Source organism: Oncorhynchus tshawytscha, linkage group LG06 (assembly GCF_018296145.1).
Source record: "Oncorhynchus tshawytscha isolate Ot180627B linkage group LG06, Otsh_v2.0, whole genome shotgun sequence".
NCBI classification, from domain to species: Eukaryota; Metazoa; Chordata; class Actinopteri; order Salmoniformes; family Salmonidae; genus Oncorhynchus; species Oncorhynchus tshawytscha.
In genome coordinates this window covers 56,402,026-56,417,493 of record NC_056434.1, presented here as the reverse complement: position 1 = coordinate 56,417,493, position 15,468 = coordinate 56,402,026, and the positions used below count along the sequence as shown (strand labels likewise).

Sequence of the window (15,468 nt, the reverse complement as noted above, 5' to 3'; positions counted from 1 at the left end):
AAACCCAGATACGTCCATTGAACTGAGAGTGAGCCAGCCGACGCTTGGCATTGCACATGTTGATTTTCAGGTTTGTGTGTGGCTGCTCAAGGGCACAACGGCGGGCAACGGCATTTAGGATTTCGATACCAGCAACCCTGGCATGCTAGCTCACTTTCAGCCAGAATTTCCCCATCAGACCAGGGATTCGAACTGGCAACCCTCCGGGAAAAAAAATGCTAGATGCTACTTGCTGCTCCTAACTAAACTAAACCACTGTTGTGGCGGAAAAAGAGAACTGAACCGAAATAGCACCGCAAGAGCAGGTGTGCACACCAGATAACACTCAAGAAAATGCAACTTTTCCAAACATGCATACATTTCAGTCATTGGGCAGACAATCATATCCAGAGCGACTAACAGGAGCAATTAGGGATAAGTATCTTCCTCAAGGGCACAGACAGATGTTTTACCTAGTCGTCTCTGGGATTCGAACTTTTGTTTACTGGCCCACAAAGCTCTTAACCGCCAGGTTACCTGCTGCATGCACATTAACACATATAGGCCTTTCCCGAAATCTTCCAAATTATGTCTAGCTTCAACTACCTATGAGTAAACATAGGAGGGCAGTAGAAACCATAACTTTGCCAACTCGCTATGTGAGCTATTGAAAAGGTTCTTCGTTTACACCTTCTGTTCATAGTCATTGGACTCTGATGCTGTATGTAATACATAATCATGATTTTTGACAACGTAGGGGCAATGCTCTCTTCTCATATGCCCAGTGTTATTCTACAAACAACCAAAGACTACAATCTCTCTCTCCCTCCCACCCTCCCTCTAGTCTCCTGCTTTATCTTTATTAACACAATCTATTCGCCAGGCTGTGTGGCAGTTGTCTCAGGGGTGTTAATAATAGAAGAGGAACGTTCAGATGAAGAGATCCATCTTTTGCGTCATTTGGAGAGATCACAGAGCCAAATGAGATGAGCTGTCATCTCCTTACAGGAGGCCTACATCATAATCCTGCTTTATGTTACACAATCCTTACTGAATCAATAATGCCCGAGGGGTTTTGGTATATGGCCAATATACCCTGCTAACAGATATTCTTTATGCACGACACAGCCCTTAGGGTTAGGGTTATATTGGCCATATAACACAAACCCCAGAGGTGCCTTATTGTTATTATGAACTGGTTACCAATATAATTAGACAAGTAAAATTAAATGTTTGTCATTCCTATGGTATATGGTCTGATATCAGCATTCAGGGCTCGAACCACCCAGTTTATAAAAATCCTTTTAGTACTGAGACATGCTGACATTGTACAGTTTTACATCATAAACATGCCTCAAGTACTCATTTTGTAATTGTGTCTTCTGTGATAAAAATGCATTTAGATTGAAACTGCTGGGGGGGGGGGGCCCAGGTGGTGACATGGGACATGGGCCCAGGTGGTGACACAGATCTTCTTCAAGCTGCCTGAATGAATACTGGGTCATTCAGTTGTACCGGAAGAAAGCCTTACCTGGGAGTACAGAAACAGTCTCTCTCTCTGGCTCGCAGCCATTCTGTCAACATGTATTGTATGTATAACCACTCAATTAATTTAAAACTGATACAGATGCAAGCACTGACTTAAAATTCACTTTGTCTACTTGTCCCATTCTTTAATCTTGTCTGGAAAAGGGATATATACAGTGGAGCAAAAAAAGTATTTAGTCAGCCACCAATTGTGCAAGTTCTCCCACTTAAAAAGATGAGAGGTCTGTAATTTATATCATAGGTACACTTCAACTATGACAGACAAAATGAGAGAAAAAAATCCAGAAAATCACATTGTAGGATTTTTAATGAATTTATTTGCTAATTATGGTGGAAAATAAGTATTTGACTTAAAATTAACTTTGTATTCCACATCAAAGTGGAATATATATATTTTTTTTTTAAACATCCAATGCTGGCCTCTGTTCTTTGTTCTTTAGGGAGATTATTACTCTTCCCATTTCTTACTCAAAATCTTTTTACACCAATCGGCAGTATGTTTCTAGGGAGGGATCTCGGTTTCTGGGCGGACTAAAAGGTGGATTTGGCTCGAAAAGGGGTACACATTCTGTGGAAAATGCAATTCTCTATTGTGTCACCCATAGTCTGAACACTCGTCTCACCCATACTTCGACACATCCACATTTGGACTCATCATTTTCTGAAACTCTATTGTGGTGTCAAAGTCATTACATGATGCAGTGGGGACGAAAGATAAACCCTTACTCAAGGCCAACTCACATGAAGTGGTGAAGGGACGTGAAGAAAGGTTAATCACACTCAGGCATTCTGACTGCGTGTCCAATAGCGGACTTGCTCCTCTGTTCTTCTTAACCCTCCAACACTTCATCCACGTCCGCGGTGCTTCTGACCCGTGTTGGACCATTCAAGGTATCCTCGCTTGCGTCCTAAAAAAATAATTGATTTAATCCGAATATGCATCAAGAGAAGATGCACTCGAGTGTGGAGGTAGGGTAACCCGTTTTGGGTAGTCTGACGTCAACGCACATCGGTCTACGGCCTCGCCGGGGATTCCCTCTCCACAGATACACCTCATTCTGTTCATAGTCATTGGAGTGCCACTCAAACTTCTTAACGTCTTCCTCGCTCTGATGTCCTGCTCCAGGTCAGTGAATTTCAATAGTTTGCTCTCCATATTTGTGAGTTTCTCAGAGTCATTTATTGCTGCGTGCAGTTGTGAACTCCCGCTTCTATCTTCTCATGTATTCCACCCAGACGCTCAGTTATTTCCTGGATAATGAGAGCCATAGGATAAAATGAGCATTTGTTCGTAATTTGGCACCACTGGTCACAGAAATTCTCATCATCTCTGCCGATTGTGGGTGCTCTCTGGATTCTAAGGCCTTGTGGAATCAATTTCTTGCCCAAAAAGTCGCTCAAAGTGACGGCATGAAGATGCATACGTGTCTCTGTCATATAGGTGTTTCAGTCTCTTTTGTAGTGATTCCATTGTTTCAACTGGATCAACATGATTGTCAAATAAATAGTCTCATCACAATACGGGCATAATCTTCTGTGGTGAATTCTAATGTCTTACAGAGGTTGAAATCCTCTTCGATTTGATTTTCCATCTCAGGTCCACAACCAAATGGCGGTGCGTAATGGAGTCTTGCAGTTTGGAGTGCCGTATGAAAAGGACGTACCATCTATAGAAAAGTTTGTGGTCGTAAGCTAATCCTTAAAAACATAGGTGCTGGGCTAATAAAGAATACTAGTATAGAAGAAGGCCCCCATTTCCCCCATCTCCCAACAGTAGGGCCTGCTCCGCTCCTTCTTCCAAAAGTTGAAAGTGCAGTGCACAGCTGATAATCACCCCGACAAATGCCACGAAACTGAACCTAAACTATACCGAAACAAATTTCACACATAACAGATTAAATAAATTTAAGTTAAGTATGATGGGGAGAAAGGGGGAGAACTGCTGTGTTGATGAGCGAGTGAAGTGAACAATGCATAATTATGTAATCACCAATTGTGAAAAAAGAACAGGGTGGCCCATTCTATTGTATTGATCCATTCGAATAATAATCTTAAAAATGGTATGTATCTATATTAGTCTACCGAATCAAAGCTGTCTTATCAGTCTACTCTGGCCTACTTGAAGTGGGCTACACAGTGAGAGTGTGCATAATTGTACATGTTGACCGACATTCAATGTCTGGGAAAATATCCACATCGGGCAGCAAGTGAGCAAGTGTTGGAAAATGTGGTGATAGGGTTTGTAGAATCTTACCTTGGCAAGGGGAGAAATGTCACCATGGACAATTTCTTCACTTCACTGGCAAACAATTTACTTGCAAAAAAAAAAACAAGTTTGGCTGGCACCATGAACAAAGGGAGACAGGAGCTTCCTCCCTCTGTGCAAAATAAGGCACCTGCACAGCTGTTGTACTCCACAACAGTGCTGAAGAATAACAAGACAACGGGAAGACAATGAAGAGAAAACTGGAGACTTACACACTACAACCAAACAAAGGTATCTCAAAGTGTGTCAAGCAAGTGAGTTACGAAAATTATGTCAACAGCTAAATGAAATCCAACTGATGCCATTGCGTGAAGATGCACACAATAAGCACGAGCTGACAATAGGACTATTTTTGACTGCTGTCATATCAACTTTGCCGTTATTGCTTTTGTGCCGAGTTTAACAATTTATCAAGGCCACTTGACGCTTATAATGATGTTTAGGCTACTGATGTTTCATAATTTCACCATGCGTCTTGGTGGTTGGGGTATTTTTATTTTGTCGTTATAAAAAGAAGCTGCTACCGTGTTCCAACTGTTTCATAGATGTAAGAATGGCTGCTCATTAGCTTGAAAAGGGGTCCATTCAAGTGTTAAAGGGAGATTTGAGGTATGAGCAAGCATCTATCCAGTCGTGTGTGTTTATTTAAATCCATCCCAAGTACAGGGTCACACTGATCTGCAGTACTCACCCACAGCCAGTAGGGGCTGGTAGTGGTTGATGTTCTTGGTGGTCAGTGGGGGGCACATCCTCAGGGCGAAGGGGGGCAGGGGAAGCCCCGACAGTAGCCCCGTCAATAGGAACTTCAGCTGTACCTCCTGCTGCAGTGATGGGGGTGGTGGGTCTGCTCCTGAAACCAAACTCTGACCTGGATACACACCAACACACAGGATGCAAAGGGTTAACAGAGATCTCACCGTCTTAGAAGGAGCAGGACTCAATCCCTCTTGGAGCTCATTACAGAAAGAACAAATAATTCACTTCCATTTCCCAAGCTACAGTTTACAACCACCATTGCTAGGGGTTGTGTTCAATGGTTGTTGATCATTAGTAGACAACCATTTTCAGGTCTTGACATATATTTTCAAATAGAACTTAAAACTAACTCGGCCACTCGAGAACAATCGCCGTCTTCTTGGTAAGCAACTCCAGTGGAGATTTGGTATTGCGTTTTAGGTTATTGTCCTGCTGAAATGAAAATTCATATATTGTGCCTTGTTGTAAAAAGGATGTACGTTTTGGAATAGTTGTACTCTGTACAGGCTTCCTTCTTTTCACTGTGTCAATTAGGTTAGTATTGTGGAGTAACTATAATGTTGTTGATCCATACTCTCTTTCTCCCATCACAGCCATTAAACTCTGTACATGTTTTAAAGTCACCATTGGCCTGATGGTGAAATCCCTGAGTGGTTTGCTTCCTCTCTGCCAAGTGAGTTAGGAAGGACGCCAGCATCTTTGTAGTAACTGGGTGTATTGATACACCATTCAAAGTGTAATTAATAACTTCATGATGCTCAAAGGGATATTCAATGTCTGCTTTTTTATATTTTTTAACCCATTGGTAAGCATTGAAAAACCTCCCTGGTCTTTGTGGTTGAATCTGTGTTTAAAATGCACTGCTTGTCTGAGGGACCTTACAGATAATTGTTTGTGTGGGGTACAGAGATGCGGTAGTCACACAGAGTGGATTCTTATTATGTGACTTGTTAAGCACATTTTAACTCCTGAACTAATTTACGCTGGCCATAACAAAGGGGTTGAAGACTTTTTGACTCAAGACATTAAAGATATATATATATATATCTTTAATATTTTTTATTTTTTTTCAAATTAATAAAAAATTACAAACATTTCCACTTGGACATTATGGGGTATTGTGTGAAGGCCAGTCACACAAATCTAAATTGAATCCATTTTAAATGTAGGCTGTAACACAACAAAATGTGGACAAAGTCAAGGGGTGTGAATACTTTCTAAAGGCACTGCATGTGATGTCGTGTGCTCTCTGCAGGTTGAGGTCAAGCTCTCCTCCACTTTGAGCCAGGTGAGATTAACATGCATTATTAATATAAGCTTTGTGTGCACATCCAAAGGCCAGCCGTGCTGCCCTGTTCTGAGACAATTGCAATTTTCCTAAATCCCTGTTTGTGGTACCTGACCACACAACTGAACGGTAGTCCAGGTGCAACAAAACTAGGGCCTGTAGGACCTGCCTTGTTGATAGTGCTGTTAAGGTAGAGCAGTGCTTTACTACGGAGATACTTCTCCCCTTAGCTACTATCAATATGTTTTGACCATGACAGTTTACAATCCAGGGTTACTCCAAGCAGTTTAGTCACCTCAACTTTCTCAATTTCCACATTATGTATAAGAATATATAGTTTAGGGTTTTGTGAATGACTTGTCCCAAAGACAATGTTTTTAGTTTTAGAAATATTTAGGACCAACATACCTTTCCACCCACTCTGAAACTAACTGCAACTCTTTGTTAAGTGTTACAGTCGCTGTGGTATCTGACATGTACAGTCGTGGCCAAAAGTTTGAGAAAGACACAAATATAATTTTCACAAAGTCTGCTACCTCAGTTTGTAGGATGGCAATTTGCATATACTCCAGAATGTCATGAAGAGTGATGAGATATTTTGCAATTAATTGCAAAGCCCCTCTTTGCCATGCAAAGGAACTGAATCCCCAAAAACATTTCCACTGCATTTCAGCCCTGCCACAAAAGGACCAGCTGACATCATGTCAGTGATTCTCTCGTTAACACACGTGTGAGTGTTGACGAGGACAGGGCTGGAGATCACTCTGTCATGTTGATTGAGTTCGAAAAACAGACTGGAAGCATCAAAAGGAGGGTGGTGCTTGGAATCATTGTTCTTCCTCTGTCAACCATGGTTACCTGCAAGGAAACACGTGCCATCATCATTGCTTTGCACAAAAAGGGCTTCACACAGACAAGGATATTGCTGGATATTGCTAAATCAACCATTTACCGGATCATCAAGAACTTCAAGGAGAGCGGTTCAAATGTTGTGAAGAAGGCTTCAGGGCGCCCAAGAACATCTAGCAAGCGCCAGGACCATCTCCTAAAGTTGATTCAGCTGCAGGATCGGGGCACCACCAGTACAGAGCTTGCTCAGGAATGGCAGCAGGCAGGTGTGAGTGCATCTGCACACACAGTGAGGCAAAGAATTTTGGAGGATGGCCTGGTGTCAAGAAGGGCAGCAAAGAAGCCACTTCTATCCAGGAAAAACATTAGGGACAGACTGATATTCTGCAAAAGGTACAGGGATTAGACTGCTGAGGACTGGGGTAAAGTCATTTTCTCTGATGAATCCCCTTTCCGATTGTTTGGGGCATCTGGAAAAAAGCTTGTCCGGAGAAGACAAGGTGACCGCTACCATCAGTCCTGTGTCATGCAAACAGTAAAGCATCCTGAGACCATTCATGTGTGGGGTTGCTTCTCAGCCAAGGGTGTGGGCTCACTCACAATTTGCCTAAGAGCAACTTCTCCGAGAGCAACTTCTCCCAACCATCCAGGAACAGTTTGGTGATGAACAATGCCTTTTCCAGCATGATGGAGCACCTTGCCATAAGGCAAAAGTGGTAACTAAGTGGCTTGGGGAACAAAACATCGATATTTTGGGTCCATGGCCAGGAAACTCCATAGACCTTAATCCCATTGAGAACTTGTGGTCAATCCTAAATAGGCGGGTGGACAAACAAAAAAACACAAATTCTGACAAACTCCAAGTCAGGATGTGGCCCAGAAGTGAATTGACAGCATGCCAGGGTGTATTGCAGAGGTCTTGAAAAAGGGTCAACACTGCAAATATTGACTCTTTGCATCAACTTCATGTAATTGTTGCTTGTGACCATGGTCCAACTGAATGGAGTTGGTCTCTCAGTTTAGAAACAGAAGGGTTACAGGTTGTCCCGTGGTTTGTTAAAGTCAAATACTTTTGTAAGGAAAATAATTACCTGAGCGCAGAGCATTGAATTTGACGGTTTTGGTTTCTGACTGGTTTCTGGTTTTGAGAAAGGCTTTATCTCAGAGATTAGGGTTTCTGAAGTCAGGTTGGGTAACTGGGGCTCCAGCGCTTATACTGCACATTATTTTTCTTCAGCTAAGGAAGTTTTATGTAAAATAAATAGAAAAAAGTGTAAAGTTAAGTAGTGGTGACAGTTGTTTTATTTTTTATTTCTTGTTGGGGTTAGTGTTAGGACAAAAACAAATACAATATGATACAATTCCAGACTCCATCCGCCCGGTGGCAGCAACCATGTCCAGATGCTCAGCTTGGTAAATAAGCACATCAGGGGCCGCATTTATTACCGTTGTGTAAATTTCACACACAATTTTTCTTGGCGCCATTTAAAAACAAAATATTGATATTTATTAGCTATGGTTCAGAGTTTTGTTTTGTTTTGTTTTATATGTTTTGGTACATATACACTGCTCAAAAAATAAAAGGAACACTAAAATAACATCCTATATCTGAATGAATGAAATATTCTTATTAAATACTTTTTTCTTTACATAGTTGAATGTGCTAACAACAAAATCACACAAAAATTATAAACGGAAAAGAAATGTATCAACCCATGGAGGTCTGGATTTGGAGTCACACTCAAAATTAAAAGTGGAAAACCACACTACAGGATGATCCAACTTTGGTGTAATGTCCTTAATAAAACAAGTCAAAATGAGGCTCAGTAGTGTGTGTGGCCTCCACGTGCCTGTATGACCGCCCTACAACGCCTGGGCATGCTCCTGATGAGGTGGCGGATGGTCTCCTGAGGGATCTCCTCCCAGGCCTGGACTAAAGCATCTGCCAACTCCTGGACAGTCTGTGGTGCAACGTGGCATGGTGGATGGAGCGAGACATGATGTCCCAGATGTGCTCAATTGGATTCAGATCTAGGGAACAGGCGGGCCAGTCCACAGCATCTATTTTTTTGAGCAGTGTATTTACCATTTACCATGCAAAATATATTTGAATAGCATCTGTTTATAAAGCCATACATACGCATGTTTCCCGTTATTAATCAGACCTGTCACAAAACTTTGGCTCATGAAAGAGCATAAAACACCTCCATTCACCTTTTATGGTGACAAGAACGCTCTTTATCTGCTCAATAATTTGGAACTATTGGCATTATTAGGCCACGGCATGCAAAATGATTGCTATGATTGCTCAATATTTTTGACTCACCACTTGGATTCAGTCTTATGCAGCAACATTTGAAATTGTGTTTTTTACATTGGATAAAAGTAGAGACTCAGAACTACAAAATGGTATATCATACACTGCATTCGAGTAACAATGGGAAAGTTATTCTGCTTTGAAAATGTATCAACTTGAAAACTCACTTGAGAAAATCGCCTTTGAAAATGTTGGTATCTAGTGAAGAGCGCTTCTTTGTCAACACCCACTCAGCATCGTTCATACCCTCTTAAGCTTTAGCCCCACCCATCTCGGTGCGCTCTCGGCGCACACACTTGGCGCTCTGGCCGATTATTTGTTTACCTCTGGATAACATGAAAACAGCATAACCAGCTCTGCTGGCAACAATTTCATTACGCTTTTTTGCCTGACAGCTTGACAGGCAGATTAGGATACTACAGTGAAAATGGTTAACTTTGTTCAAGCAAGGCCCCTAAACTCTCGTGTATTGTCTGCACTATGGGCAGCGACCATGTAACACTTTTACAACATACAGAAAGAAGTGCACTGGTTATCAAGGGGCAAAGTATTGACATGTTTTTAATTTTTTATTGAGACGAGCTTAAAGTTTACTTTACTGACCAAAATGTTTCACTTGTCTGACCACTTGCATGATGAGTTCCTCAAACATCTGACCGATCTGGGTGAAGTTTTTCTCATCTGAATGATTTGAATCTAGGATTTCAGGGACTCTCCACAACTATATTAAATGTGTGGGACACAATTGAGGCTATGATTAAGAAGTTGTTGCTCTTAGGTCTTTCCATCATTGTATGATTTTTTGTGTGCAAATTAACTCAAGCTTACGGACCATGTCAAATGTGATATAGCGAAGCATCTGAGTGAGCAATTACGCAGGTACTTTCCAGAAATGGACGACTCAAACAACTGGATTCATTATCCCTTTCATGCCCTGCCTCCAGTTCACTTACCGATATCTGAACAAGAGAGCCTTATCGAAATTGCAACAAGCTGTTCTGTGAAAATTGAATCAGAAGCCACTGCCAGATATCTGGACTAGGATGCACTCAGAGTATCCTGCCTTTGCAAATCACGCTGTTAAGACACTGATGCCCTTTGCAACCACGTACCTGAAATGTCCATCCCTAACTACAACATTTCACAACAAGATATAATTGCCAAAGAGGGCGGTGTTGCAATCTACTGCAGAGAGTTATGTCTTACTATCCAGGTCTGTACCCAAACAATTTGAACTTTTACATTTAAAAATCCATCTTTCCAGAAACAAGTCTCTTACTGTTGCCGCTTGCTATAGATCACCCTCTGCCCCCAGCTGTGCCCTGGACACAATATGTGAATTGATTGCCCCCCCATCTATCTCCAGAGCTCGTGCTGCTAGGTGACCTATACGGTGACATGCTTAACACCCCGGCCCATCCTACAATCTAAGCTTGATGCCCTCAATCTCACACAAATTATCAATGAACCCACCAGGTACAACCCCAAATCCGTAAACACGGGCACCATCATAGATATCATCCTAACCAACTTGCCCTCCAAATACACCTCTGCTGTTTTCAACCAAGATCTCAGCGATCACTGCCTCATTGCCTGCATCCGTAACTGGTCTGCGGTCAAACGACCACCCCTCATCACTGTCAAACACTCCCTAAAACACTTCAGCGAGCATGCCTTTCTAATCGACCTGGCCCGGGTATCCTGGAAGGACATTGACCTCATCCCGTCAGTAGAGGATGCCTGGTTATTCTTTAAAAGTGCCTTCCTCGCCATCTTAAATAAGCATGCCCCATTCAATTTTTTTTACTTGGTTCTCTCAAGACCTGACTGCCCTTGACCAGCACCAAAACATCCTGTGGCGTACTGCATTAGCATCGAAGAGCCCCTGTGATATGCAACTTTTCAGGGAAGTTTGGAACAAATATACACAGGCAGTTAGGAAAGATAAGGCTAGCTTTTTCAAGCAGAAATGTGCATCCTGTAGTACAAACTCAAAAAAGTTATGGGACACTAAAGTTCATGGAGAATAAAAGCACCTCCTCCCAGCTGCCCACTGCACTGAGGCTAGGAAACACTGTGACCACCGATAAATCCACTATAATTGATAATTTCAACAAGCATTTTTCTACATCTGGCTATGCTTTCCACCTGGTAAGCGCTACCCTGGTGAACAGCCCTGCTCTCCCCACAGCAACTCGCCCAAACCTCCCCCACTTCCCCTTCACCCAAATCCAGATAGCTGATGTTCTGAAAGAGCAGCAAAATCTGGACCCCGGGCTAGACAATCTGGACCCTCTCTTTCTAAAAATTATCTGCCGAAATTGTTGCAACCCCTATTACTAGCCTGTTCAACCCCTCTTTCCTATCGTCTGAGATTCCCATAGATTGGAAAGCTGCCGCTGTCATCCCCATCTTCAAAGGGGGAGACCCAAACTGCTACAGACCTATATATATTCTACCCTGCCTTTCTAAGGTCTTCGAAAGCCAAGTTAACAAACAGATTACCGACCATTTCGAATCCCACCGTACCTTCTCCGCTATGCAATCTGGTTTCAGAGCTGGTCATGGGTGCACCTCAGCCACGATCAAGGTCGTAAACGATATCATAACCGCCATCGATAAGAGACATTACTGTGCAGCCGTATTCATCGACCTGGCTAAGGCTTTTGACCCTGTCAATCGCAACATTCTTATTGGCAGACTCAACAACATTGGTTCCTAAAATTATTGTCTCGCCTGGTTCACAAACTACTTCTCTGATAGAGTTCAGTGTGTCAAATCAGAGGGCCTGTTGTCCGGACCTCTGGCAGTCTCTATGGGTGTGCCACAGGGCTCAATTCTCGGGCCGACTCTCTACTCGGTATATATCAATGATGTCGCTCTTGCTGCTGGTTATTCGTTGATCCACCTCTATGCAGACAACACCATTCTGTATACCTATGGCCCTTCTTTGGACACTATTAACAAACCTCCAGAAGAGCTTCAATGACATACAACTCTCCTTCTGTGGTCTCCAACTGCTCTTAAATGCAAGCAAAACTAAATGCATGCTCTTCAACCGATCGCTGCCCGCACCTGCCCGCCCGTCCAGCATCACTACTCTGGACGGTTCTGACTTAGAATATGTGGACAACTACAAATACCTAGGTGTCTGGTTAGACTGTAAACTCTCCTTCCAGACTCACATTAAACATCTCCATTCCAAAATGTAATCTAGAATCGGCTTCCTATTTCGCAACAAAGCATCCTTCACTCATGCTGCCAAACATACCCTCGTAAAACTGACCATCCTACCAATCCTCGACTTCGGCGATGTCATTTACAAAATAGCCTCCAACACTCCACTCAGCAAACAGGATGCAGTCTATCACAGTGCCATCCGTTGTGTCACCAAAGCCCCATATACTATCCACCTCTGCTACCTGTACGCGCTTGTTGGCTGGCCCTCGCTTCATACTCGTCGCCAAACACACTGGCTCCAGGTCATCTACAAGTCTCTGCTAGGTTAAGCCCCGCATTATGTCAGCTCACTGGTCACCATAGCAGCAGCCACCCGTAGCACGCGCTCCAGCAGGTATATCTCACTGGTCACCCCAAAAGCCAATTCTTCCTTTGGCCACCTCTCCTTCCAGTTCTCTGCTGCCAATGACTGGAGTGAACTGAGAAAAAAACAATCACTAAAGCTGGAGACTCTTACCTCCCTCACTAGATTTAAGCACCAGCTGTCAGAGCAGCTCACTGATCACTGCACATGTACATAGCTCATCTGTAAATAGCCCATCCAACGACCTCATCCCCATACTGGGGCGGCAGCGTAGCGTAGTGGTTAGAGTGTTGGACTAGTAACCCGAAAGGTTGCGAGATCGAATCCCCGCGCTGACAAGGTACAAATCTGTCGTTCTGCCCCTGAACAGGCACAGGAACCCACTGTTCCTAGGCAGTCATTGAAAATAAGAATTTGTTCTTAACTGACTTGCCTAGTTAAATAAAGGTGAAATAAAATAAACCTACATGAGTGGATTTTTGGCCCTCGCTAGCATGAAAACTAAATACAGGCAGACTGTGTAAAATTATTTAAGACAGACTCTCTTCAATACAACATTGCAGAGTTATGTGCATCCTTTCAAGCACACCCTTCATTAACCTGTGGTGAGTTATTCACAATTTATGATGAACAAATAAGGTTTTATATGTAAGAAGGCCAAACAAATCGCAAAATTATTGATTATTTTGAATATAATATTAGCTCCTATCCACTGATCTAGAGGAAAGGAGCTATGGGTTGTTTCTGGATTCTCCCTGGTAATTCAAGGCCATTTGAATATAACCTGGAGAGACAGTGCAGGGGATGAGTCATTACAGGGTTTAGTCCTTACATAGCTTCCCCTTTGTCTGACTGTACTATTAGGCTTAGCCCATGTTGTTATTTCCTTCATATGGAGTGCTTTAGTTAGTCTCTGTCCCAAATGACACCCTATCCCCTACATAGCACACTACATTTGACCAGAGCAATATGAGCCCTGGTCAAAAGTAGTACGCTATATAGGGAATAGCCACGCCCCGAGTGAGGTCAGAGAGGACAAAACTGCCCTCTCTCTCAGAGTGCATTAAAGGTCTAGTAAAGAAATTAACATGAGAAGCGTTTATTCACGGGGTGAAGAAAATTAACTCACCTCAGGACCAGAACATCGCCAGGCTGCAGCTGCGCGTGTAAAGTGGTTCGAACTCTGACTATCAACACGAGGTGTAGAGAGAAGAAAACTCCCCTCTCGGACAATCACTGGTACGGCTGATTAGCTGTCCTAAGTCAAATATCTAGAAAATTCCATTTAAGTGGGACAATCCTACTACTCTTCAAACCATCCTATTGTACTACTCTTCTCAAATCACCGTAGTACGCTACTCTCATCATCTAATAGGAACCATCGACACGGGTGGCTAGCCTATCTTCCAAGGAGCATCTTCCAGAGTGAACAACAGTACAAGACGGGAAAGGGGCGACCCCTTTCGGACAATCAAAGCCTTACAAGCATGCTGCTTAAAAGGCCAATCCATCACCCTTCCTAAGGAGGGCTGGTTCCGACAGAGATAAACGGCAAAGGAAGGCATTCACTCGTAATTACATTCATGATTTCTTACTCCAAATGGGCAGGGGTTCGTGATTAGTCGTGAGAATAGTTTCTAAAATGTATTGAAGATAAAGGTCTCTTTTTCACCCTCCCTCTACAAGCCGCCTTATGTTGTGTCCGTTCGCTAGGGACCTTTCCTAATGTATTAAGTGTGTATGTTATCCTGTGTTATTATTTAGTTAGATAGTAAATAAATAATTAAACCACTGTGTAGTACTGAATCCTAAGGCTGGGGTTTTTGCAGAACCAAGGAGGTTATGACTGTTCAGAATGATGATATGATAAGAGGTTATGATTAATATGTTGACTGTTTTATAGATGTGATAGGTAAAGACTTTTAGAGTTTAATTCGGGAGATGGTAACTCAAAAACAACCGCTCGTGGTGCCCCAATTTCCTAATGAGTTAATTGTTACATGATTAATTTAAAATGAAGTCAAAAAAGTTAGTTAGCTGATTGGGTAAATAACAGTCATCCGATTAATTCAATTAAAGTCACGACACCAATAAGAAACAATCATATCCATTTTCTGTTGCAAAGCATTTTAAAATGTTGCGTGCCCTAATGAACACGGCCCAGCAGTCAGCTTCCATCTGCAGCTGGGCTACTCTATTCACTAGGCTAAAAGGGGTGAAAGTGGGCCATTCCTCTGTTCTACCAACATCAATATATACAGTGTATACTCCAGACCACAAAACAAAACCAATGGCTCTCATACTCAACACTAACTGACGCACATTGAATCTCCCACCGCTCATCCACATGTACACACTAGTATTCTTTATTAGCTGCTTCATTATGTCTCAAATCTAAAGAGCACAACACAATGTCCGCATTTAGATGTCTACAAGCATATCTAGTCAGAGGGAGGGAGAAAGCAATAGAGGGAGGGGAGTAAGAGAGATGGAGAGAGCAACATAGAGATAAAGCAAGAAATATAATAAGAACAGATGGATAGAAAGAGAGAAAGGAGAGATAAAAGTAACATCCACCCACAAGATCTCTTTTGCTGGGGTTTTCAGTGCGAGCAGTAGTCAGCGAGTCAGGGTTGATGAGAAACAAGAAATGACAGAAGGGGGAGAGATAATGGTCGCCTCGGGGCTAAGAGTGCACACGGCTCAGGCAAACTGCAATGAAGGATGTCTAAAGGGCCCTGGCACACAGCCGGTGTTTGGATTCTTTATTGTTGGTCTTCTGAAAAGATTCTAAGACTTGCCTCATCTCGAATTATTCGTTTTTCAAGAGAATTGAGCACGGTGATTGCTGCCTTGAACACACTATTGTACTGTGTACGCGATAAGATGATTTATAAGTCATAGATTAGAAGCATGACCTG

The 15,468-nt window shown here is 42.6% G+C and overlaps 1 protein-coding gene across 2 annotated transcripts in view; it reads right to left on the bottom strand.

Moving 5' to 3' along the window:
- The window catches only part of wdr11 (WD repeat domain 11), a 162,255-nt gene that overhangs the window by 111,423 nt on the left and 35,364 nt on the right, over positions 1 to 15,468 (bottom strand). For both annotated transcript variants that reach the window (XM_024424247.2, XM_042323426.1), the window contains exon 10: positions 4,485 to 4,661. In XM_024424247.2, coding sequence (XP_024280015.1) covers positions 4,485 to 4,661 — 177 coding nt within the window. The remainder of the gene's footprint in view (positions 1 to 4,484; positions 4,662 to 15,468) is intronic.